General features: G+C 44.0%; 4 protein-coding genes across 6 annotated transcripts in view; 2 read left to right on the top strand and 2 right to left on the bottom strand.

The window, feature by feature from the left end:
* rtkna (rhotekin a) overlaps window positions 1-10,736 on the top strand; it is a 10,892-nt gene extending 156 nt beyond the window's left edge. The window contains exons 1-11 of one of the 3 annotated variants that reach the window (XM_071533865.1): window positions 1-103; window positions 833-886; window positions 2,651-2,768; window positions 2,986-3,210; window positions 3,332-3,426; window positions 4,178-4,284; window positions 4,497-4,625; window positions 5,778-5,943; window positions 6,142-6,246; window positions 6,449-6,457; window positions 6,980-7,080. The exon at window positions 1-103 is cut by the window's left edge and continues 156 nt beyond it. In XM_071533865.1, coding sequence (XP_071389966.1) covers window positions 1-103; window positions 833-886; window positions 2,651-2,768; window positions 2,986-3,210; window positions 3,332-3,426; window positions 4,178-4,284; window positions 4,497-4,625; window positions 5,778-5,943; window positions 6,142-6,246; window positions 6,449-6,457; window positions 6,980-7,080 — 1,212 coding nt within the window. Of the gene's footprint in view, window positions 104-832; window positions 887-2,650; window positions 2,769-2,985; window positions 3,211-3,331; window positions 3,427-4,177; window positions 4,285-4,493; window positions 4,626-5,777; window positions 5,944-6,141; window positions 6,247-6,448; window positions 6,458-6,979; window positions 7,081-8,113 lie in introns of those variants that run through there. The other 2 variants (XM_071533864.1, XM_071533863.1) reach the window with 2 other exon arrangements.
* A 542-nt stretch (window positions 10,737-11,278) lies between these two features.
* mblac2 (metallo-beta-lactamase domain containing 2) lies at window positions 11,279-14,850 on the bottom strand. The gene is made up of 3 exons (XM_071533870.1): window positions 14,305-14,850; window positions 12,743-12,957; window positions 11,279-12,005 (listed from the first exon to the last, which is right to left on the bottom strand). The coding sequence occupies exons 1-3, from the start codon at window positions 14,744-14,746 to the stop codon at window positions 11,832-11,834; spliced, it is 831 nt and encodes a 276-aa protein (XP_071389971.1). The 5' UTR covers window positions 14,747-14,850; the 3' UTR covers window positions 11,279-11,831.
* Window positions 14,851-15,539: 689 nt separating this feature from the next.
* polr3g (polymerase (RNA) III (DNA directed) polypeptide G) lies at window positions 15,540-18,477 on the top strand. Its single transcript, XM_071533871.1, has 7 exons — window positions 15,540-15,650; window positions 16,798-16,927; window positions 17,508-17,573; window positions 17,658-17,717; window positions 17,803-17,867; window positions 18,121-18,264; window positions 18,388-18,477. Exons 1-7 carry the CDS (start codon window positions 15,540-15,542, stop codon window positions 18,475-18,477), a joined length of 666 nt encoding a protein of 221 aa, XP_071389972.1.
* A 205-nt stretch (window positions 18,478-18,682) lies between these two features.
* lysmd3 (LysM, putative peptidoglycan-binding, domain containing 3) lies at window positions 18,683-23,956 on the bottom strand. Its single transcript, XM_071533868.1, has 3 exons — window positions 23,860-23,956; window positions 21,445-21,723; window positions 18,683-20,886 (listed from the first exon to the last, which is right to left on the bottom strand). The coding sequence occupies exons 2-3, from the start codon at window positions 21,709-21,711 to the stop codon at window positions 20,167-20,169; spliced, it is 987 nt and encodes a 328-aa protein (XP_071389969.1). The 5' UTR covers window positions 21,712-21,723; window positions 23,860-23,956; the 3' UTR covers window positions 18,683-20,166.
* Between the last annotated feature and the right edge of the window lie 746 nt (window positions 23,957-24,702).

The raw sequence follows: 24,702 nt of genomic DNA, 5'->3' as shown, positions 1-24,702 counted from the left end.
AGGATGAAGGAGGCTCAGGTCATGCAGCGGGTCGCGCGCCGCTCCTCCGACGCCGGGCCCATGGACGACAGGCTGCCGTGCAAAGGGAAAGTCGCCATCTCCGGTCAGTCCCAGCTTGTTTGAACGTCTACGTGTGTGTGTGTGTGTGTGTGTGTGTGTGTGTTAGAGAGAAAAAGGGGCGAAGGAGAGGGAGACCAAGATGGAAACGGGATTGACCAGCAGAGAGATAGGAGAATAAAAGGAGAGTGAGAGAGAGCATGAGCAAAGAGAAAGGGAAATAAATGGAGAGAGAGAGAGAGAATCTTTCCTGTCCCTGCAGTATTGTATTTGAATGCAGAGCTACTCTATCAGGCGCAGGCTGACACCCAGCTTCCTTCCCTCTCTATTATGGGATGTTTTATTCTCATTATTGACCGGCAGTGACCATGGCGACCCGCAGATGCTGCCCGTCACACTGTGAGCGAGAGCAGTCAGATGAATGATGATGGAGCTACTCTATTTGTCTCGCAGTGAAAGGTGAAAGGCAAAGGAAAGGGTGTCTTTTCCAGGATGTGTTTTTCTTTTTGTTGTTTATAGAATGTGATGAGAAGGTGAAGGAGAAAAACATGGGGACACCGCTGCTTTTCTGGTACCCAGCTGGAGAGCAGGGTGTACACACACACACCCACACACACACACACAGACACAGTCAGTGATTGATTATGCTCATGGACAGGAGGTGATTTAGCCAGTGCCTGAAAGCAGCATGGACCGACAGGAACACACACACACTCACATATCCATTAGAGTGAATATCATTTTTACTCTAATCCGCTGTCCTTTGTCTTTACAGATCTTCGTATTCCTCTCATGTGGAAAGACACAGAGTACTTCAAGAACAAAGGAGGTGAGGAGTCACTTTTCTTCAGTGTGTGTGTGTTGTGTGTGTGAAGAAATTCATTGATGGGTTATTAATGATTCATCTCTGAAGGAACTGATGTGTTACTTGCGTACAAGTGTGAAATGAGCAATTCAAAGATGTTGAATTTGTGTGAAATCAGCTGGGTAAGTGTGGCATTCCCCATGACTAGGCCTCCATAACAAAAATCAATTTTTATGTCCATTTCATATTTTAAAACTATGCTGACCCATGACTATGCGGTGTCCACAGCTCAGTTACTGGAGCTGATCACTGGAATCTGTTGCAGCTTCCCAGATATCTCTGCGTTTTACAGGAACTGATTAGAGATGTGAGAAACTCCTGGCAGAACAACCTGCCCCACTGTTCACTCCTGTTGGCTTTGCCTCTTGGCTCCGGGAAGCGGCAGCACGCAGGCACTGAACTGGGTCGTTATTAGTAGGGCAGAGCATACCATAAAAGAAAACAATGAAATCTGTTGTACGTTAAAAGGAACTCCTCTATGTTTTTTTTTGTCCTGTGGAAAACCACCGGTCTGTTTTCTTTCTTACCAAACGGCTCTGTTCAAACCGGTTCCTGTGTTGTTCTTGGCCCTGACACATTTCTGCAGAGCGCCAGTTCAGGTGTTGATGGTGTTTCTGAACTTAAGGGTGCACTGATTATACAAGAGTAGTAATATTTATATTGACTATTAATTGTAGCCCACCTCCCCGTGATAGAGTTAATGTGGGTTAGTCATTATAACGGTCTCTGTGCTCCCTCTCTCCCCTGACAACTTGAATGGAATTAATCTGCATGACCTATGCATAAAAATGAACTCGGGAGACAGGTAGAAGACTCTTAACAAAGCTTAATGAGGCTGTTAGTCAAGGTCATTAAGCGCGCCCAGACATAAACCGAACCCACGAGGCATGGAGGAGTGGGGCATGTTCCTCTCTCACATGTCCAATCATATTTTAAGCAGAGTGAAATTGAACGCACTCATGGAATAATAAGTTTGCAACCTCTGAATATTAAGTGCCAAGGTGAGGCTGATGTGGAAGGGCAGAGGTAGGAGCCGCCCACCTCTCTCAGCCCTTTCAGCTGAAACATTGAATTTTGATGAGAAATACAAAAATGATCATCTCAGTTTGGTTGTCCTGTAAAAAACACACTAGAAACAGTAGACAGTAGGCACACACTGTTCCATTACAGCGATGATACGAGATGCCGATCCTTACTGTGATCATGGGTATGATGGTGATACGGCCCGGTACAAGACATCACCGAATTACCAATAATCACTGGTTATCAAAGCATGTGTATTCCCTGAAAGAAAAAATAAAACAGGAGAAACAGGTTTCTAATTATCTCCCTGTTTACCACAATTAGCATGAGCATTGCTGCAATTCCACTTTTACTAAAGCACAGCTAACAATGCTTTTTGGGAATTATCAGCAGGAAATTATTGGCTGGAAAGCATCATTGACCAATCAGATTGCTTGACTGAAACTCCCCATAGTAAAAGTCCATGTCAAACAGCTGATCCTGGTTCCCACTCACACCACTCAGGTCATATACTGTCTCTGGCCTGTGGTTCAAACACTCGTGAAGGATGCAGGTGGTTCTTCTACGGAGCTGACAATGAATTCTCAAGTGGTTTAATGAAGTGAAAGCTGTTCAGATGTCTTCCACATGTGGCGTTTCAGAGATGTCTGTTTTTCTATTCTCTCACCCTTCTCTCTTTCTATCTTTCCACCTCTCCCTTGTCAGAGCTGCATCGGTGTGCAGTGTTCTGTCTGCTGCAGCTGGGAGGAGAGATCTTTGACACCGACATGGTGATGGTGGACCGGACGCTCACCGATATCTGCTTTGACAACACCATAGTATTGTAAGTATTGTAGTCTGTGCTACAAGCAAACAGCCACATAGTCTGCAATTGTAAAATATGTTAAATTTGAAATACTGGGATGCATACAAAGCTGTGTCTGGATGGAGAAGCACATTCTCCATTCTGTTGTATTGCACTTAGTACTGTACTTGTTGTCATAGAGAACGCACGCTTGTGAGCGACACTGACATTACTATTCATGTATATCCATTTGCAGTAATGAAGCCAGCCCTGGCTTTGAGCTACGCGTCGAGCTGTACAGCTGCTGCTCGGAGGACGACTACTCAGCGGGGAGCACGCCCAGGAAACTAGCCAGCAAGCTGAGCTCCTCGCTGGGCCGATCGGCGGGGAAGAAGCTGCGGGCGGCCATGGAGCCCGGAGCCTGCAGTCCCGTCAGCAACGGAGGGGGAGCTCCACTGCTGCTGCCTGTTCCCTCTGTACCGTAAGTTGGGTTTTACATACTTGCTAGTTTACATTGTTCACTGTGGGAGTAACTGAGAGGCTTATAGAGAGAGACAACACCAATCAAACCAACTTCTGTCTCCTCTCTTGTGTGTTGACAGGGGTCCTAAGTACCATCTCTTGGCCCACACCACCCTGTCACTGTCCCACGCCCAGGACAGCTTTCGCACACACGACTTCACCATCTCAGGCAACGGTGAGTGGCAGCTTCCATCAATCTGTCTCCTCACTATCTTCCTCTTTTCTCTGCCAAATCAGCCATCTGTCTCTTTTTTTTTTTTTTTTTTTTTTGGTCCTTTTCTCCCTCATCACTGTCTTGCTTCTCGTCTCTCCATTCTAATAACTTCCCTTAACTGTACTTACCTCCTCTCTCCTCCTTCTCTCTGTCCTCCCATGTTCTCTGACAGACAGCCATTGTCAAGGTCACAGTAATAAAGGCTGTTCCAGTGAGGTGACTGCTGTGTAAAGCTGTAATGATGCAGGCTAACAAGGGCCCAGACGCTCAGACAGACCGGCCCCTAGTGTTTTATTCATTGGCCCTTCAGCCTGCAGTAAAGTTTCATGGCTGCACTTCATGACACTCCCTCCAGCTGCCGGTCTTTTACACCCCAGTGCTGTGTTTTGTGTGTTGAGGGGGGTAGTATGACGTGGGGGTGAAGTGTGTGTGTGTGTGTGTGCGTGCGTGCACGCGTACATGTGTACATATGTAAATGCATGTGTGCACGCATGTTTGTGTGTGAATTTTGTGTGGCCAGAATGTTATATAGCAATGTTTATTTATTCACCATGTTTATTTTGTCCACCATATCTCTCTCTCTCTCTCTCTCTCTCTCTCTCTCTCTCTCTCTCTCTCTCTCTCTCTCTCTCTCCTCTCTCTCTCTCTCTCTCTCTCTCTCTCTCTCTCTCTCTCTCTCTCTCTCTCTCTCTCTCTCTCTCTCTCTGTGCAGAGGAGTGTTCATACTGGCTGCCTCTGTATGGCAGTGTGTGTTGTCGCCTTGCTGCTCAGCCTCACTGTATGACCCAACAGATGATGAGTGGATGCTTGAAAGTCAAGGTATGTTAGCAGCTATGTGTGTGTGTGTGTGTGTGGACGTAAAACACATTTCTCTCAGCGCTGCAATATTTTTTGTCCTTTGTCCTGATTCATTTGATTTATTTTCTTCCCCGCCACTTCTCTCCTCTTCCCCCTCCCTGTCTCCCTTTGTGTCTCTCTCTCCCTGTCTTTCCATCTTTTTTTGATCTGTTTCTCTTTGTACCTCACAGCAGTTAGGAGGTGACCCTCAGAGTTGGACAAAAGTGTACGCCGTTCTGAAAGGAACAAACCTTTTCTGCTACCACCGGCAAGAAGATGTGGAGGCAAACGTTGAGCCAGCTTTCACTATTGCCATCAACAAGGTCAGAGAGGGAATTGCGTGGAAACAGATAAACTATCTAGTGGAAGACAAATGTTGATACACACCATACTGATACTGGTGTGTTACAATCTCCAGAGCTCGATCCATCTTTACAGAACTCATACAGTTGCCTCGGGCAGCGGTAGCCTAGATGGTAAAGAAGCGAGCTTGTGGATGGTTGCCAGTTTGAAACCCGGGCCGCCTGGGAAGCTGTGGGCAGGAAAAGTGAATAAAAATAAGCTCCTCTGTCAATAACTACTATCAATATGCCCTTGAACAAGGCACTTATCCCTCAGTTGCCCCAGTGGAGCTGCTCAGTAGCCAACAGTAGAAGACTGTTCTAGCACTGAGGAGCTCCTAGGTGTGAATGTGTGAATGTGAAGTAGGGCGTCGCTGAAAAATAGCACGCATACTCAGTCAGTCTTCCCTGGATAAAAAAAAATTAAAACTAAATCTGTTCACTATCTTCCTGGTCTTTGCAGATACAATTAATAAGGCATGATGGTCTGCTCCATCCAACCAGACATCATATTTCTCTCGTCCCGCAGGTTTTCCACACGCATGTCAAGGACAGTCAGTCAGCCAGTCAGGCTCTCCATCATCTTATTTCCTGTGTCTGTCTGTGCGAGTTGATGCCAGTGAGGCCTCTCATTCTTTCCAATGTGACTCACTCAGTCTTTTGTAGCCTCTGACCCTCAGCACAGAGCTGAGCTGGAGCTAAGTCAGTCTGATCAGATCGGATCTGTATGATCCTCTGTTAGTCAGCAGCCTGGCTCTCCTGAGGAGAAAGGAGGGAGGGAGGAATGCGTGAGGAAGGGATGAATGGAACAACACTGCCATCTACTGGTCGTACATAGATTGAGACACATTTGGAATACAATAAGGAGATGAGAATTGGGAGTCTACACCTTTTGTCGGATAATTGCTGAAGGGAAATGGTTCGGAAAAAAGGACTAATTTGTTGTTTTATTAATGAGCCGTTATTTTCAGCGGAGATGTACAATTACAGTTGTTAGTGTAATGATCGCATGTTGCAACACATAATTTGTTCATTCAGAAATATTGGCATTTCTTCCTGATTGTATTTATTTCTGTGGCATGTGATTATATTCTCTGACTGATGTTTACCCATGTGTGTGTTCCCACGTTGCAGGAGACTAGAATACGTGCGTCGGAGAAAGACCCTCACAGTAAAGCCCAGAGTATCTGTATCAGCAACCAGTATGGAGGAGAGGAGGTCACACACACACTGACCACAGACAGCCGCGAGGACACACACCGGTGGATGGAGGCCTTTTGGCAGCATTTCTATGACATGAGTGAGTAGAGATGCTGTAACACACAAGGTGCATGTGATATCCATAGTGGATAGAGGGACTTATCCATCACAAAGGCTCATATTCTGTATCTGCTCCTTAAACAATCAGAAAATTACACAGGATTCCAGCTTTAACACACATTGTGCTCTGCCAGCTTCTGATTGGTTGGGTGACTGATGGGTTGTCTCCATCATACAGGCCAATGGAAGCAGTGCTGCGACGACTTGATGAAAATTGAACTCCCATCACCGAGGAAACCAGCCCCTGTCACCCCAAAACAGGGCTCCCTCTATCATGAAATGGGTAAGACGCCTCCCTCATCATATCACTGCGGAGGTAACAGTCTAAACACAGCTGTTAAATTCAGGGAAATGTTGTTCAGTCACCTCTTGCCGTAAGAATAAAGAGTATTATGGACAAAAACAGCCCCAAAGCCAAGGAAAGAAAGAGCCAAAGAAAAGAGTTTCCTTTCCTCCGTGCCTGCGTTGCATGTGACTGTTTGAAGCTTTAACTTGTTTGGGTCCATGTGCATGAGAGATGCTATCACCATTAAAAAGTTTCCTCTCTGAGATCTCAAACTCACACTCTGCTTTACTTCTCCGGACTGTAGATAGATTGGGTCCTATCTCTGACATGCTGACTCACTCTCTCTCTGTTTTCTGTCTCTCTGCCCCTCTTCCAATTTTCCTTGTGTGTCCTGAATCCATCACTCCTGGTTTTCTCTCTTTGCTCCTCCTTTATTATTTCCACGCATCACATGTATCATTCATACGATTTTCACGAACAACACTATATTTCTCATTATCTTTCACTGTTAATTTCTAACGGGGTGAATCATCTTTATCTTTGAATGGGCCTCTTTTTTTCTGCACACTCCGTTATGCCTTACCATTCATTTCCTTAACAAACACATATCAACCCTAATTTCATCATTACCATCCACCAAACTCCATCTGTCGCACACCTCCTCTCCAATTCACCCCTGCTCTCTCGTCAACCCCCCTCTTCTTCCATTCCTCCTAATGCTCCCTGGCAGCCCCCCTTGCCACACCCTCCTGCGAGGGTCTTCTGCTGCAGGATAACGCTGTGTCTGCTGAGATTCGTGCTCTGCTCTCGTCCTATTACAACGACAGGTGAAGTAACAGGAATACAGTAGGGCTCCATCTAAACCATGATGTGGTAAATGTCGCAGCCCAGAGAGGCTGGACTGAGTTGTTAACCTCTCTCCATAACTATTGTTTCAATTAAATGTGTTATAGAATCCTTTTTTGTGACATTTCCTGCTATCGGTCTTTAGCAGCACAGGAAAAAACGTGGTTTGCAGGCATGGCATCCATCCAGTTTGACATACACATATGAAAGTGTCACCTGGGCCCAGTTATCAAAACCTTTCATCTGGATCAGAATTATACAGATTTTCTAATCCCCTTTACTGCAATCCAGGTATTGCTGATTCTGTGTCAGTCTTTCAAAAGATTATGAGATAGGATCATTCTGATCCAGATACCTCAAGATCAAGATTACAGAATCCAGATTTACAGTCTCACCTCTATCTCGCCATCTATTGGACAAATAATGTTATAACATGTCAGGCCAAAAATACAGCTACAGTGAGCTAGATAAAGTCTAAAATAAAGTCACTTATCTGCACAAGCATACAATGCATATAAACTTAAATATAAAATTCAAAGTCTCATTCGATGGCAAAAATGATTCAAAACAAAACTTCCCTTTCTTTGCCAACTATTTTAATTCATTAATTCAATGATTCTTTGAAAAATAAATGTTAAGAGCATCTCTCATTGACTGTCCAGCTGATCCAACAGTTGGTATGACAATTTGTTTTGAAGGTTTTGTTCATTTAATATAAATATTAAATACTGTTTTTAATCTATATACATGACATACATATAGGCTGTATTATAATCATCCTCACCAGTTACATCACAATAGATTGGTTATATATAACGGCCTTCATGTCTCTAAATCCACGCTGAATCCCCCCTTCCAGTGGGATCAAGAATATTCTGACTTTTGATCTTGAAAAACACAAATTAGAAATTTAATCCAATCTGATTACTGAAATCTTATCAGATATGTTTTGAAAAACTGGGCCCAGGCAATAGAATACAACAGTGTAATGACGGGTTTTACTGCGTCTTTCCTCCAGTTATTGAATCATCTGATGACCTCAGCAGTACTGTGTCAGACATTTTGGCTCGGAGGATGCAGGAGCTGGAGCTTCGCAGTCAGCTGGGCACCTCTCCCACCTGGATGTCTCTGTTTGAGGAGGACAGCCCCCAAAGCTCAGGCCGCCCTCGTCCCTGTACCTCTCGCCTGCCTGGCCACAGCCCCCGCACCCCCCACCGTCTGCCCCGCAGCCCCGCGAGCCCCCGCCACTGCCCTCGGCCGGGCCTGCTGTCCTCCGACGCGAGTCTGACCTCGGACAGCGACAGCCACTGCAGCACCAGCCCCTGCTCCCATCACCACGGCTGGGCCGAGCCGTCCTCCAACTTCTCTCTCTTGTCCTCGTCTTCCTCCCCCTCGCGCTTGAGGCCGCGCACTCTGTCGCTGGACGCCAAGCTCAGTACCCTTCGAGGGAGGGGGTACGGAGGAGGAGGAGGGACCTTCCAGTGCCCCTGCCAGCCTCCTCCCTCATCGCTGCTCGCCCCGCTCCCGGCCTCCTCTCGTTCACCCCGGTCACAACGCAGCACCCAGACCACCCTGTCCTGCTCCAGCTCCACCTCCAGCAACAGCTCCAGTAACAGCGAGGGGAGCCACAGTCCCGAGTCATCTGAGGGAGCTCCCTTCTCCAGGCCCGCCCCAGCCCGACGCAGCCTCAGGAACCTCAGGGCCAGACTTGACCCCCGCAACTGGCTCCAAAGTCAGGTATGAACTTGCCTGACAGACTTTCACGCTGGCATAATGGCAGTGGTCAACAACCATGGTTTAACTGGTTTAACATGGAATAACAGTTGCTTCATGATCAAAAACATATGTGAACCAACCTCAGGCAATCTGCTAAACCACATGCCCAGTCCTGAGGAGGATAAGCTGCCTCCACCCCTCCTTCCTGATGGAGGATGGACCATGGAAATCCCCCTGGGGCAAACTGGAATGTCTTCTAACACAAAACACAGGTGACAATCTCTGCAGGCTGCTCTGCTCTTCGCTGGGTTGCCACAATCTGAAGACGGTCCAAAACTAAATGGGAAATACTCTGTTAGCTTTTAGAAGTGATGGGTCAAGCTACTTGGGAGGCAGTGATGCTATGAACTGAGGGTTTGTCCGTCACACATGCCCCAATACTCTGCGTCTTTGGAATCCTTAATTCTGAATCTCAAACTGGAAAAGGTTTTATTTGTCTTCTGCATCAGCCGTCCTGGCCACTCGAGAGTTGTTTCAAGGTTATCTCTATTGATGCACTAGCAGTATTTTGACCGTATGTTTCTTAGCGGTATTTTGTAAGTCATGGTTTGCAGTGTCTGTGCTATGAAAGCCAGTGAGCATGTGGCTAAGCTGAAAACGAGCATGGTTTTCAAAGGTTGGAAACTGTTCAATGTGGTGAAAGGGGTTGATGTTTGTTGCCTGTACTTACTGTGATATCTACTTCAGTGTACTTACCATCTAATATCCACACAAAAGATGATCTCTTACAGCTCTCTTAAAAATACTATGCACCGTTTTGTTTTTTGCATGATTTGGCTTAACGTTAAGGAGTCATGCTGTTTGAGATCATTTCAGCGAGTGAATTTGGTGAAAGCTCAGTTTAAAACAAGTGCTCACATTTACTGTACTGGTTGTTACTGTGATCTCTTCAGGGTAAAAATCTGCGCTCTGGTCCTTACTTTTACACATTTAGCTGCACACTGTTGATGGGAGGCTATCGTCACAATTAGGTATAATAGTTACTTACATACTTAGAACAAAACGTAGAATAAACTGAAATAAACCAAAGGTTACTTATTACTGAAAAACCAAGCCATACTTACAATTCTGCTGCGCTGCCTCATTGCAGTACTGTGGGATTCCATCGGGATATGCGGTACCTGCTTTCGGAAACTCCAATAAAATGTGAAACATTCATCCATCAAATATTATGCAATACAGGAAACGTTTATAGCAAATTATATGGTGGCTGTGTTTTACTTCCTATGAAATTGAGTGTTTGTTCACTTCAATGCCAATTCTATCATTATGATAGTAAGAGCAGGAGTAAATTGCTTCGTTTACACTGCCACCTGCCTCTTTTATTTTATTCAGAATTATTTTCAGAAAACAAAATCATCAGGCTGAAGGTGGCCATGTGAAAACAAAGCATATAGGAGAGTGTGTGTGTCCTGTCAGTGCAGTAAAGCCTATTCTTCTCTGTCTGTTGTTTACTGTGGACTTTACTTTGTTAACCATTTCTCTCTTGGGGCTCAGAACTGGGGCGACCATTTGTACTAAGAATTAAAACTGTCAAATGCTTGAAAACGGCATTTGTTACTGTAAAGTAATTTTTTAAGTTAACAAATAAACCTCCTCTCTTTGTCTTTTGTTAAAATCTATTTTACATTATTGATTTTGTTATAAATGCAGCTATATTGATATATGATTATTATAATTTTAACAGATGATGTGCAGATCTTTAACTGTTGCGATAGATAACATTGAATGTTATAACCATGCAAGAGTGTGTCTCGTGTTAGCAGGCTTTATGTTCTGCATGCACGCCATCCTAGAGTGCGGACGTAAAATGAGAAATGTGGAAATTTCATGTTTAAATAATATAACATTAATGATAATAAATGCTTTATCAGTTCACAACTGTCTCCATCTGTTTCTATCACATCCACATCTGTCTTGTTTACACCACATATGATCCTCAGAAAATAAATCTGCTAATAGCTATTTTACATCAGTTACGTTTAAGTCTATCAATGAAACCTACTGTATTAAGTAGGGACATTTAAAATTTAATCCCAATACAGTGTGTTCCCAGATCAAAATAACCCCATTTCTAATTTTAATTTCTGTACACTGGATAAAAAGAAATCAGATTATTTAGGGAAACCTTTTCTCCTTTTGTACCACAATGAATATTTTTCCTGCAGTGACAGGAAACAGCAAGCTTTCTGTGTCAGATCGGCAGACTACTTAAAGCCTTTTGCACTGTGAGAATGTGATGGATCATATTCTATCCGATTCTGTTCTTCTGCTTGTCTTCCTTCCGGCTGCAACAAATCCCACTGGAGACGCCATCTCAAGTGAAAGACTAAAGATGAAACTTGGTTAAATATAAATATAGAACCTACAGGAGTCCGTGCCGTACAAGCATCCAGAAAAGCAGGTAGAACAGAGGCTTTATTGTCAGTGTTTCGATTTCGAAGCCTTAGATATGTCAATAGTACAAAGCACTGCTACAAACATAGGAGGTAGTAGACACCGAGTCTTCACTGAGCATTGTAATATGCATAGAGGAATACTATGGCCATATAGAACCCAAAGCTCCCTGCTTTCTGTTTGTAGTGCTGAGCTGTACCATTGTTGTGCCATTATAACTTCACCATCGCTAAAAGTATAAAAACCATACATCTAACCCCAACAACCCCACAAATACATATTCTTATTGATATTCAGTATTTAACAGAATCACATATATATTATATAGTGTATGCTCCATATGATGCTGATTATTGACTCATGTAACCCAATAGGGGCATTTTACAGAAAGTTTGGCAATTATATGAATTCTGTTGGATTACATAAGTAAATGAACAATATTACATCAAGTTACAGCTCAGTGAAGGGGGGTTCTCCCCTCCTCACCCTCCATCTGATCCTCCTGATTCAACAAACATTTTGTGTTTGTGCGCTTGTGCTTCCTCCAGCTCTGCCCCTTCTCATTAGCAGGCACTCCGTGGGTTGGACGCCCGCAGCGCCACCCCAGCCAGAGTCCTCCAGGCAAATGTGGAGAACTTCGCGGGGCACGTTCCGGCTCTGTTGATGTACGTGGACGCGATCCGGTGGAGCCGTTTCGCTCCAAAGGTGTTGTAGTGTCCTGGGAGGACTTGGTCCACCTGTTAAGTGGATTTGCCGGTTATGAAAACACTTAGAATACTGATGTACGCAACATGCACTTCAAAATCATCAGTCGTGGCACACTGAAGTGTTATTTCACTGTAAACAGGGTGAATATTAATCTGAATCAATCACCAGCTGGTGGATGGCTCTTATTTAGTGTGGGGAATTACCACCAGGAAAAAGCCAAATGCTGGTAAATCTTTGGCTGTAGCTGGTGACCGATCATTGTTTTGGGTTCTTTTCCATTCTTAAAAAAATGTCTGGCTAAATAATGAATATGGCTGCCACTCCACCTGCCACTGTGGAGAGTGAATAAAGAAGTTAGTTTGCTCTATGATGCTCATATTTATTTATCTAGCACTTCTCTATCATCCATGATCACTAAGCAACATGGGAATATTTGTCATACCTGTTGTCTTCACAGTGTATCTCTGACCCCTGCACTCCTTACTATTAGCTATTGTAATGTTGGTTAGGTCAGAATTTAAGCTTACTCTAAGGTTGCACTTACTGTAAGTCTCTCTGGATAGGAGAGTCAGCTCAACACCTAAAATGTAAATGGACATTTTTGACTAAAGTGCCTTCACAGCATCATTACATTTGATTTTGTCCACCTGAGACCTTTGAGACAATCTGACTGGTTCCCTTGTGCCAACCAAGATCAACTCATCCAAGAATAGAGAGTGGAACTATTTGAAATGATAATTCAGCCCCTGGTCTGTTTCAGCGTTACCTGTTCGCTGTCCACCAGCCCCACCAGACGCTCACAGCTGCTGATGTAGTCGCTGACGCGGCTGTAGGGCAGCCAGTCGATCATGGCGCCGTCATACACGACGTCTCCGCTGAAAAGCAACTTATTGTCCCGGTCGTGGAGGGAGATGCTGCCCCGCGAGTGACCGGGCATGTGAAGCACCGTCAGCTGCCTGTCACCCAGGTTGATTACATCACCTGGGCAGGAGAGACAGAAGATATGGTACCAATATTTTAAAAATCAATCAAAAACACACATACAAACACTGCATGACTTGGAGGTTTATCCCAATCCCATGCCAACTCCCAGACTTACATCCACATTCTGAATCCTAATCTGCATCATAACTTGGCTGGTTAGAATCAAGCCTGGGCAACTTTTTCTTGCCCTCATGACATCTCAAATCACCACAAGGTCCAGGACATTTATGATCGATTTGGGACAGAGTAGATGTGAGTCAGACAGCGTGACTGGAGGCTGAAACCAACACACCGAGCAATAAGATATTCCGGCTGCACTGCAGCAGCGGCTCTGACACAGCAGAACAAGTCTGTAAGTGTATTGACCGACAATGCAGAAATTACACTCGGCAAGAATACCAAAGAGACCAGCAGGTAGAGACTGGCCCAACCAAGGCAGCTCATCCCATAATGAAAGATAAGAAGACATTCTGAGTAACTCCAACCTCTTTTGTAATGTAAGCTTTGTGTACCAACTTTCATGAAAGTCTACAATGGCAAGTTGCCGAACCTAAGTAAGAGTGTGGGTCACGGATAATCAATGTCCAGTGGTTATGACTCTATGGGATGCCTTCCACTTCCTGTTTCTTTCTCTTGTGTGTACTCCTCTTTTCTCCCTTGGCTGAAACAGAATCCATCAAAGTCATCAGCAGGCTGGCCTAAAATAGCATAGCTCTGCAAATACAGATGAAGAATGAGCATCCATCCCAATCCACAAACTATACATCATGCTTATTTACACTGGGCCCCTCTTAACAAATGACTCCTGTCTCAAACCCTTCTGCAAAACCTTCTTGCCTGCAATATAAATGCAGTTACATAACAGAGTGTTAAAGGGACTGCATACCTGTATAGCATTGCCCCTCTCTTCATGTTGTAACCTATATCTGTATATCTCTATAGACAGAAAATGTGATGGATGGTTGGATGGCATCGACAAAACAAGGTTCATGCACCCTATAAGTCAGTGTGGGTGTGTCTTCAGTGTGTGTGTGAGTGTTTATTTAGCATGCCAGTACTGGTCCTCTGCCAAGTCCACTCTGCAGTATAAATCCACCTATGGGAACAGACAGGCCATAATGTGCAAACTGGAATGACTGTACCACGGGGCACAGACGCACCCTTTAGAATCTCGTCTAATTGCATTGGTATCGACCATGATCTTTATCCCGGCAGAAGCATTTACTGACGCAGATCTTTACAGTCGCACAGCAAACGATCTGGTCTCCGGCCACAGATCCTCCACCCCTGCCGTACCACAATCTCACACACACCGGCCAACAAGGGTGTATAAATCCCACCTACCCTCCTGCAGTATGTGTGTGGGCTGCACCGCCTTGACTTTGTAGTGCCTTGCCCTCCATCCCGGACTGGGAGCCTGGACGATCTCCCTGTCGCTGAGCCAGGTGACCGTCTCGAAGTTGTCCCCGTTGGCCAGGGCATCGACCTCGGCGCTGTGGACGCCCACCTGTTGGAACTGATGCAGGCCGCCCGAGTGGTCGAAGTGGGCGTGGGTGGCGACAGCTAGGAGCGGGTTCTTCCTCTGCGGGTCCTCGCCGAGCAGCCCCTTGGCGTTGATGTAGTCAGGTAAGCTCCTCAAGCCCAGTCCCGTATCTATCACCACGTCCTGGTGCGAGCCGCGCAGCAGCCAAATGTTGGCCCGGTTCTCAGACTGGTAGAACCGCTCCTGGATCCAGAACAGGCCGTCTCCGAGCGACTTGTGAGCGTACCAGTCGGTTGCAGACATCCCAGTTCATGCACTTGTCGAGATAAATCGATTCGGGTGTTTACGTGTGGTGATTTCGCGGCGGGAAAGGTGTAACTGGTCGGCGGTGGTATGTTTTCATTGAGGTTAAAATGATGGTGGCCGCCGACACACCCTTGTAGGAGGAGCGCGTGTTCATTGGACGAGCAGATGCGTGACGAAGGTATAAAAAGCGTCTCTATTGGCTGGCCGTCCTCAGCGTCAGTTAGGGGCGTGGCGGTTTAAAAGCCACTTTTTCGCATGATAAGATAGTAAGTGCAAAGGTTTCCACGCCGGTGATGAAGTGAAGTGTTCTCCAGATACAACTTCTAATCAGATTGGGTGGTAAATTCAGTAATGTGTTTACTTGCCGAACAGCATATAAAACAGTGTAGTTAAATGCCAGCGATTAGCACTTGGGAAAAGTGAAAACATGCTGATTCAGTAAAGGCTAAATCCCGTTCAACAGGGCTGACAGTACACAGGCATTCACTTCTCTGTGTCAGGGTTGATTCACTGACAATCCTCTGCTGGGTGTCACAACTTTGGGAATTTCTGTAAAACAAGGGAAATCAAAGGGAAATGTTTTGATAAAGTGGAGTTATAGGCCTACTTAAAGGTAATGGTTCTGATTTATTATTTCAACATCTGATTGAGAACATGCCCCATAGTCAGTGAGACAGTTTCTAAAAGGAGTCGTGATGCCTTGACCTTGCTTGCTGCCACATGTGTAGACACTGAAGGTGACTCAAATCATGTGGACTCTCTGCAGCAGCTGTAGCAGAGACTTGCAGCCATGGCAGGCAGAGGCCGTGGTGTAGCTGCCTTCACCTTCAACATCGAGGCCCTGGGCCTCAGCAGGGGCTGCATGCCAGAAACTAGGGTGGGGCCCAACCCACTGTTTCCTGTAAGTACTGACCACACACTCACACGCACAAATGCAGAGATCCCACGATGACATATCATATTGCAGTATATTATATTAATCTATAAACCCTCAAGGCGTAGTATGGCACAAAATACGAATCGAGAGAGGTGGGAAATGGAGGCTCTGTGCCTAATTCAGTTGACAGATCAGAGAGGCAGGTGCAATTCTGATTGAATTTAATGTGCTCACTGAAATGGAGGCCTGTATTAATACTTAGGTACCAAGTATATTGTGATCTATTTAAACTGCTTGAACGGATGTTAGTAATTAATGTAAATACTGTAGTATGTAATTGGTAAATTGTGAGGTAGTTGTATGTAGCTTCAGTTATTCATGTCACAGTCATGTAAAGAGCGTGCATCCTTTATATAGGAGGGGGCAAGTGCATGCTAGAGAGCTTCCCCTCATAAAGGACTAGCTTATATAACCCATCCGTTCCCTGCTCTGGGATGTTTCTGTTCTATTGTTTCTTTTGTCATCACTTTGCTCAGGCTGAAGGAATGAAAGGGGAACACAATGGAAACAATTCCAGGACATTTTGAGTTGCTTTTTTTCTTTACACAATTTTTCTTTACACAGATATATTTTGATTGTTAAATTTGCAAAAGAAAGAACAAACTGAAACCCCGATAAAGGTCTGTGTGGGTTGGAACACAATTTGTTTCAATAATGTCTGTTTTATTTCAAGTCAAGCTCCTTGGTATCTTTCACTTGAAGTTGATTGAGAGTTTGTGCATGTTGTAAATCCCCCGATCAATTGATGCATAATTTCATCATTTATTATTAGCCCAAGATTTGGGGGCAGTTATTTATTGTTCATTCAAAAGGCTGGTATACATTATGGGAGGTAAAAGCCATAATGGCTGTGTTTTATTATGAATAATAGATTAAATTGTACTCACTACTGTTACAACTAAAATACAATCTATTTAACTTAAATTACCTCAGAACTGCAGGACATGCTCCATAGCCTGCTCCATACAGCTAATCAAAGGCAAAAAAACAAATCTGCCCATGAACAGGAACTATAACAATTACATATTAGACTTGATTGCTGTTGTACACCAACTCTTACTCCTGAATGGACTATATTTGAGATTTTCACATTCTAATTGTCTTTCCCCAGAACACAGAGTTCAAACCGGTGCCACTGAAAACTGGTGAAGATGAGGACTACATGCTGGCCTTGAAACAGGAGATGAGGGTGGCGATGCAACGGCTGCCACACAACATCAAGCCTCTGTCTGCGAAGGCAGGTGAGCAGGAGAGTAGTGCATTAGAAACCTGACATCCCATAGTAATGCTGTGGCAAGATGATTAGCTGCTATGAGGTGAGATAATGCAGCACTCAGGAACTGGAACATTTAATTAGGGTCATATCTGGGAAAAGGAGAGAAAGGCAGACTATTGAGTTACAGCTGCTGCCTCATCTGGCCAGGCAGGCCTTTCAGAGTTCCCTTATTCAGCAATAAGCAAGTCAAGTATATCCATGTCAAGTGGTACATCTTGTTTTAGCAGAATGTGTTGGTTTGAAATGTTTTCAGACGCACAACTTCACTAGGGCACGGCTATAACACAGTCACTCATTTTGTATAGAATGGTGTAACTATTGAGCCAGCCGTGGCTCAATAATCCCTGTAGTCAAAACCAGACTATTGCTTATGTAAGGATTAGTGAAAATGCTGTGGTTCACCACTGTGGCTGAGAATGAGAAGTGGCACCCAGTGGTTTGTGTTTACTGCAGTTGTGGGTCTGATAAATGTGACATGAGCGTGAGTGGGAGCTTGTGTGAAAAAGCACTGAAATAGAACGTGCTGTTGTTTACACATCAAACAGAAGTGGAGAGATACAAGGAGCGCTACCTGAAGCAAGGCCAGGTGGAGGATGAGGAATGGACTCCAGGTATTGTGCAACATACCGCTATAGGATTAGAGCAAAATGAGAAAATATGGGAAAATAATGGTAATCATATTCATGACATTTTAGATTGGAACCTCTTTCCGAAAGAACTGATGCCCCAAAAGAAAAAGCCTCGTGCTAAACCAGGTATATACTGTACAATGCATGATTTATTTATTCAGATGTTGATTCTCCTACTGTAAGAATAAATTCAAGTGCTTAAATTCAACAGGCACAAAGAAGAAAACTGTGAAGATATCTCGCAAAGATGCAGAGAACATGCTGACTAAATTAGACGTATGTCTCTCCCACCTTTAATTTTACTTCAGAATTCTCTATATTAATGAAGTACTGTGCAGTACATGTCCAGTACAAACTATTTGCCTCGATGTGGTTCACAATGTGAATTCAACTGTCTCAAGCTTCCTGAGGTGTGTCTAGTTACCCAGAGCCAAATATGTTCCCCTTAGCTAGCATTCAAATACTTTCTTGGGTAATGATGAATGTAATCTAGTATATACATGATTTCATCTCAATATTAATTCTCCAGGAACTCGAAAAAAAAGATGATGGGAATGCTGAAAAATCAGATGAGGAGAAGGAGAAGGAGAAGGAAAAGGAAAAGAAAAAGGGGGGCGAGGATGAAGAGGAAGAAATTGAAGAGGAAGAATATGATGAAGAGGATTTAGAAGAGGTTACATGACAAATGATACTTGAAATCTTCAGCACCATCTTAAAGCCAAATTTAATGTGGTTAATATGTAAGAACAAAAGTTAAGATTCCACTTAAGCCTTGTTTTCCTTTGTCTCTGTATAGGAAAACGACTACATTGACAGCTATTTCGACAACGGTGAAGATTTTGCTGCAGGGAGTGATGACAATATGGACGGTGAAGCAACGTACTGAAACCACTGTGTGGTTACCTGTTACCTCAGCTATGCAAACTGTCAAGCAAATGTGCACTGTTGAATTAAACACAATCATCAAAGAGTGATTTTTTTTTTTCTTTCTACCAGTTCAATATGTCATTTAGCAAAGTGGTAGCAGTTTTTGTTGGATCTGTTTTGTTGCAAAAGTGTGATCATGAGACGGATTTCATTATCAGCTTATGTAAATGAGAAATGTGAAGCCACAAGCACACAGGCAAGTGTGAGCATCAATAATTTATTCAAAATAGACTTATTTATTTTCCAGCCTGTTGCACATTTCCACAGGTTGAAAGGCACATACTGTCAATAACATGTTTTGCTTTTTCATAAAATATGAAGTGGACATAATGATAAAATAAAAAGGCTCTATAACAAAGTCTAACATTTCACACAAGTATAGCTAAGAGTGATTGTGGGAATACTGTGCATTTCCTCACCATGCCCTTAGTCTTAGAGGTTTCTTGTGATTAAAAAAAAAAAAAACCACACACAGACCCCCTTCACACCTGGCATTAACATGCATCTCATATCCAGATTGTGTCCAGATATCTTTTAGCTGGATTATATATACACCTGGCGCTATAATGCGTCTCAAGCATCCACATTGGGATTCAATTTATCTTCCCTCACACAATGCAGACTGTCATGCACATCTCTTCTCCTCATAGGTCCAAGTGATGGCACTTTTGTACACAATTTTTATTTTTCAATATAGGAAGAGATTGTCTTAGACAATATGCATATTGTGAACGACAGCAGAGGAGAAGGCTGCTAGTTAGTTAGATTACTTCCCTTACAAAAAGTAGTAGTTTACTTCTGTTTACATAGTTCCCATATGTGGACACATTGCATTTACACTAGTTTGTTAATGTGGTCAAATGCGTCTCTGACCACCACTAAAGGTAGTTTGAGTTATCAGATCTTCAATACGTCTCGAGTGCATTTACACCTAGATTATATTACACTATCCAATCACCCAGGATGCACATTAATGCCAGGTGTAAAGGGGGCCACAGTGTAATAGAAGCAAAGCACCCTACATTTCAGCAGTACTGCAGACCACAACCTTTCTCAGCATCCTAACAGCCACTAGGGGCAGACAGGCTAACCGTGAGTGAATGAATCCTTGAGGTGCTTTGCATCTTAAAAAAAAAAAAATTAAAATGCAGTTCTCTCAAGGCAAGCTAAAGAACAAAAAAAAATATAAGCAACGTTCAATGAAATTCTGCAACATAAGTTAATTGGTAACTGCAAATACTGATAGTGTAAGTAAAAGACTAATGCTCAATAGTCTTCAAATAAATTAATTATTCTATATTAATAACACAATGGCAGCAATCAGGATTTTCAAAATGACAAAATGACATTGGAGAATCTCTATTCCTAACATCGTTATGGCAAAAATAATTTTGGTCCTCTGTTAAAAGAAAATACAGTTGGACCAAACTGAGTAAAAACGTCTTAAAAACACATCCACAGAATGAATATAGGCTTCTATTTTTCCCAGGCTCTTAACATACAAAAACCCTCTAAGTGACTGTACCAGTCAGACAGCTTGCACCAATGTATAAAGTCAATAAAAACTGCTCAGACAGTATGGAAATATGGACCCAGTTTTTATTGGGTCTCTGAGTCAGTGACCTATATGTAATGTCATAATCCTCCGCTATGTGTTCCCATGATTTCCATCAGCACCGTCTCCCGCTTTATCCACACCGGGTCCATGTTGCTCTCCATTACCCACATTTCCTACATCATGTCCAAGTCCAGGGCCGGCCCCTGCATGGTGGTCCCCTCCCCCAGGAAGGTCCGATGTATAACCCTGCGGATGTCTGTTAGACCCATCGGAGTGAGCTTGTGTAGGGATACCATGATGGCTGACGTCAGCTTTCATCAGAACCTCATAGTACAGCAGATAAAACACTGGTGTGACAATGCCAACAACCAGCATGATGGCCACAGCCGTCCACCATCTCATACCCCAGTCTGCCCCATAGTAGGGGTCCTTCCTCGGGGCTGGTTTATACTCGACTTCCCCTAGCAGTGGCTGCTGCTGGAGCGTTAAGGAGGACACAACCTCATTCAAGCTGCTGCGCGACGGGCCGGTGGACTTGACCAGCCGCTCAATGTCCTTGTCCTTCTCCAGGAGGAATCCCTCGACGCTGTCTGTGGAGGAAGAGGAGTCTGTGGACGACTCGGAGGGGAGGGAGGTAGCGGGAGAGATCTGGGGCAGCCGCCGGGCACCTGAAGGGGAGGCAGAGTTGAGAGGCGCAGCGCTGTGAGTCTCGGTGAGGACACTGAAGCGCCTCACGGGAATCTTGACGGACCGCAGGGCAAAGAAGTCCTGCTCTGTCAAGAGGTTGTTGGCCCGCTTAATGTCCGCCACCTAGGGAACACACACAAGACAACTGAGCTGTATTATATCAATCACCGCCTGTTTACAAACTGCTGTTACATTGACCTTTCTCTTACCATGTTGGACCTTGTGTCAACTACAGAACTAGAATGGCAACAAAGCATGCTGAAGACACTACTTTCCTGACTTGCATGCGTCTGCAAATAAACTGTTAGAAATAAACCAAAACACGAAATACATAAAATAATAAATCAAGAATGATAAAAGTAAAGCCATCCACATCAAAGCATATCAGAGTTGTTAATACAGTCTATGAATCCTATTGTGTGTGTGTAAAGCCACTATAGAATTCATATCTTATTGTTTGATAAAAGGAGATGACAGCTTTAATCTTCAATCTTCAAGCTATCAATTTAGACACTGTATACAGACCCAAAGGATGTTTGTCTGTGCAGCCTAGGGGAAAAAGGAGAAGGTCTACTCTAACACAACTAGGAGGGAGGGTTTGAGTGTGTACTCCCCAGAGACAGGGGGAAAGACAAACACACACACACACACACACACACACAGGTCTGAGCACAGACGTACTGAGCAATGGTACTGCAGGGCAATACTGTTCAGGGTGTCCCCCTCCTGGATATCTCTGGCCAGGTAGATAATATCGTCCATCCTCTCTCTGGAAGTGCTCCTCCGCAGCCTCTCTCTGCCACGTGACCGCAGCTCATAGCTCTCCCCATCCTCCTCCGACAGGTCATTCTCCGAGCCATTGTTTCCAAACAGGTAGGCATGGCCGCCATTGGCAGGCTGCACTGTGGTGGCCGACTGGAAACCATAGTGCTGGCTTCTACTGGCCATCTTTTCTTCACTCTAGAGGGCAGAGCAGAGAAAAGCTTCAATTACAAAACCCTTAACTGTGTGCAGGGAGACTTGGCCTGTAAGAGTTATACCAGCAATTTATTTTACCCTGAAGGGAGACAACTGGGAAAACTTGTGTGACCATATTTTTTGGAACTCCTTCCAGGGCACAACACTACCAGGACACACCACTGAGTTTTGAACTGAAAGCAGAAGCATACGAAGCATGTTGAAGACATTGCTCACACAGTCTAGAAAATGCTGTTTTTGGGTTGTTGTTTTTTTTAGACCTGTCCTGGAACCCAGGATGTGTAATCACCCATGGAAAAACAATTAAACTTGTGTCATTGCAAGTTGACAGATAAGTTAAAATGTAGGTGACTACGAAATCATTGTTTTCACCAGGTTTTAACAGTGTTAGGGGTGTATAGAAGGAACTCTTATCACCACTAGGGTCGTCACGATACTAGAATTTCTAACTTTGATACAATACCCAGGAAAATACCCACCAATGATAGGGGAAATCAGCAGGGCTAGAGTTAGTGGATTATTATTAACAGAATGATGTTAATCGGACATTTCAACGTCCGGTCGAGCCTTCTGATCCTTCTTGCTAGCTAAACTAAAACGGATGATGTGCAGGGTACGTTAACGTTTATGATAAATGTTTAATACTTCAGTGATGTTGAAACGGGAGCTTTCGCTAACCTCCCGAAATTCTTTATATAGACTGGCATTTCGGTCCTTAGGTGCTTCGCCAAGTTTGACGTGTTGCCCCCGTTCGTCGGCACCACTCTGTAGCATTGTTTGCTGACTGAGGTAACAACCCAGTTGACTGCTACTAGTGAGAGGAGGGGCTGTGGGCAGCGGTGTGTGTGTGTGTGTGTGTGTGATTTTTCATGAAGAGAAAGCACTGCTGGTATCGATACTGTTGCAAATGAGTATTGTATCCGTTTCAAATTTTTAGTATCGATACTTATCGAAGTATCGATACTTTTGACAACCCTAATCACCACAGCTGCCAGTGTCACCACAAACAAAACACTGTAGCAGATAGACACAAACGTATCCCTATAATCCTATATAAACTTGCCTTGCATAACATGTCAGTTTAAATTAAATTGTGTGAATGAAATTGTGTCTAACATTACTTTATGACACCATACAAGACCAAACATGCATTGAGCTGTTTTCCTTCTCTGGAGCCTGCAATTAACACGTGAGACACTCCTTCCTTGTCTGTACTAATGTTACGTTTCTGGCAACAGAAGGGTGGTTCAACAAACTTAAAAAAACAAAAGTCCATCTCTCTGGCAGTCTTGCACATGTACAGTGGAGCCAGATAAGACGTGGCCTTGATGACTCCCCATGATAACTACCACAGCCAGTACATTCACATCCGAGAGCTGTCAAGGTCCTCGCTTTATATAACCTATTTCTGTTTGACTTCTACCTTTGACAGCCATGGGAACGCCACCGGATATGTGACATCTTTTGTCAGATAACGTTAGCTATCTGCAGCCTCAGTTGCCTGTGGTCAAAGATTGTTTTGAGCGTATGATGGGGCTCGAAGCTACTTCCAACCAAGTGCCAGGTTCCTAGTTAATTAGCTAACAGGTAGCGACCTAAGGTTTTAATCATGAGCACACCAGCCATCTCCGTATTTATCAAGCAGGCAGGTGTAATTAAGTAGTTAACCTTACAGAGATGATCTTTGGCTAAATTGGCGGCACTATTTAGTTAACGTTAAACAGTCAAGACACAAGAATAGAAAACAATATAACATCAGCTAATGTTAAGTTACACCTCGTAACGTTACTTTCTCCAACCCCAAAAAGTCCAACCGATCGCCACGTTCGAGAGGAAAAACAACTACTTAACGTTAGGACCATATCTAAACTTGTAATATGTCCAAGTAGCTAGCTAGCCAGCTAATCGATGACTAAAATGAACTGTCAGGATAGCCACTAATAAGTGGAAGTGTAATTTTGCCAGCTGCAGCAAGCCTTGCTGTTAAGTAGGCTAGTGTGCTAGCTAGCTAACGTTAGCTTTCACCTCTCTGTTGTTTATGTGCCTCCCGACATTTGTATATTCCTATGGCATATTTGGTTAATGGGACAAATAAAAGACGTGAATAGCTGTCTTTACCTGAAAATGCGAACACCATTCAATCAGTCGTCCTGAATAATGTCCATTCTTCCTCGGTCTTACCTTGCTGTTAGTTACCTACTAGCTACAGTTCACGCCACGTCAACAGAATGTTAACGTGATGACGTTGCCATTGACGTTTCTGAGGCTTCCAGTTTAGCGCTAGATGGCGCTAAATGTCAAGTCATAGGGGCTACGGCCCAGCTTGTTAGGAACAGACACACCAGAGTACCAGGCGTATGGTTTGTAACATTATCATGTCCTTTATTCTGTATTCTTTATTCGTATCCCTATTTGCTGACGCCTAGCCTGTCTTCCTGGAGTTGCTTTGTTCAGGTGGGTAAAATAAAAGATACCCAGCAGAATGTGGAAATGCACCTAAACTCAGTTGACCCACCTTGTTGGACAGATATAAATTAAAAATATAGACTACATCATAGTAAGTGGTATCAAAATGACGTTAAGTTATATGAAGATTGGGTATTTATGCATGAATTAATGCTTCTCAGAAAATTGAACTGTTTCTGTCTAAATGTCAAGGAGGGGGGGGGGGGCTGAACCATGGAGACCAATTAGCTAAGATTTAGTACCACATCTGAGAAGTTAGTAATGATTTCGTATGAATTTGCACTGTTATTAGATGGGGTGACATCAATAGTGGGGAGAGAGAAAACTAGCATCAAAACAGTCATCGAACCCCTCAAGGACTCCCGGGAGGGCACCGGAGCTCACCGTAGGAAGCACTGCTCCAGGCTCTATGCCTGTTTGGCTCACAGGGTGGAGCTGTCCGCCACCACACTGAGCACTCTGGGAGACAAATGGGATTAAAACATTTTGTCTCAT

The sequence above is a fragment of the Centroberyx affinis genome, unplaced genomic scaffold (genome assembly GCF_046629955.1).
Source record: "Centroberyx affinis isolate AG114_WGS23_722 - 3 ecotype Tasmania unplaced genomic scaffold, CSIRO-AGI_Caff_v1 ptg002445l_1, whole genome shotgun sequence".
NCBI classification, from domain to species: domain Eukaryota; kingdom Metazoa; phylum Chordata; class Actinopteri; order Beryciformes; family Berycidae; genus Centroberyx; species Centroberyx affinis.
Note: the sequence above shows the minus strand (reverse complement) of the source record. Positions and strands in the feature narration are given on the sequence as shown.

What these genes read in the sequence shown, in the direction of transcription:
- mblac2 (XM_071533870.1), bottom strand. Translation starts at nt 14,746, where the DNA reads ATGTCTGCAACCGACTGGTACGCTCACAAGTCGCTCGGAGACGGCCTG. An exon ending in CACACACATACTGCAGGAGG is followed by an intron (nt 12,958 to 14,304) that starts GTAGGTGGGATT and finishes TCTCCTGCCCAG; the next exon opens with GTGATGTAATCAACCTGGGT. An exon ending in GGCTGGTGGACAGCGAACAG is followed by an intron (nt 12,006 to 12,742) that starts GTAACGCTGAAA and finishes TCCACTTAACAG; the next exon opens with GTGGACCAAGTCCTCCCAGG.
- polr3g (XM_071533871.1), top strand. Translation starts at nt 15,540, where the DNA reads ATGGCAGGCAGAGGCCGTGGTGTAGCTGCCTTCACCTTCAACATCGAG. An exon ending in AAAGCCTCGTGCTAAACCAG is followed by an intron (nt 17,718 to 17,802) that starts GTATATACTGTA and finishes TAAATTCAACAG; the next exon opens with GCACAAAGAAGAAAACTGTG. An exon ending in ATGAAGAGGATTTAGAAGAG is followed by an intron (nt 18,265 to 18,387) that starts GTTACATGACAA and finishes GTCTCTGTATAG; the next exon opens with GAAAACGACTACATTGACAG.
- lysmd3 (XM_071533868.1), bottom strand. Translation starts at nt 21,711, where the DNA reads ATGGCCAGTAGAAGCCAGCACTATGGTTTCCAGTCGGCCACCACAGTG. An exon ending in CCCTGCAGTACCATTGCTCA is followed by an intron (nt 20,887 to 21,444) that starts GTACGTCTGTGC and finishes TGTGTTCCCTAG; the next exon opens with GTGGCGGACATTAAGCGGGC.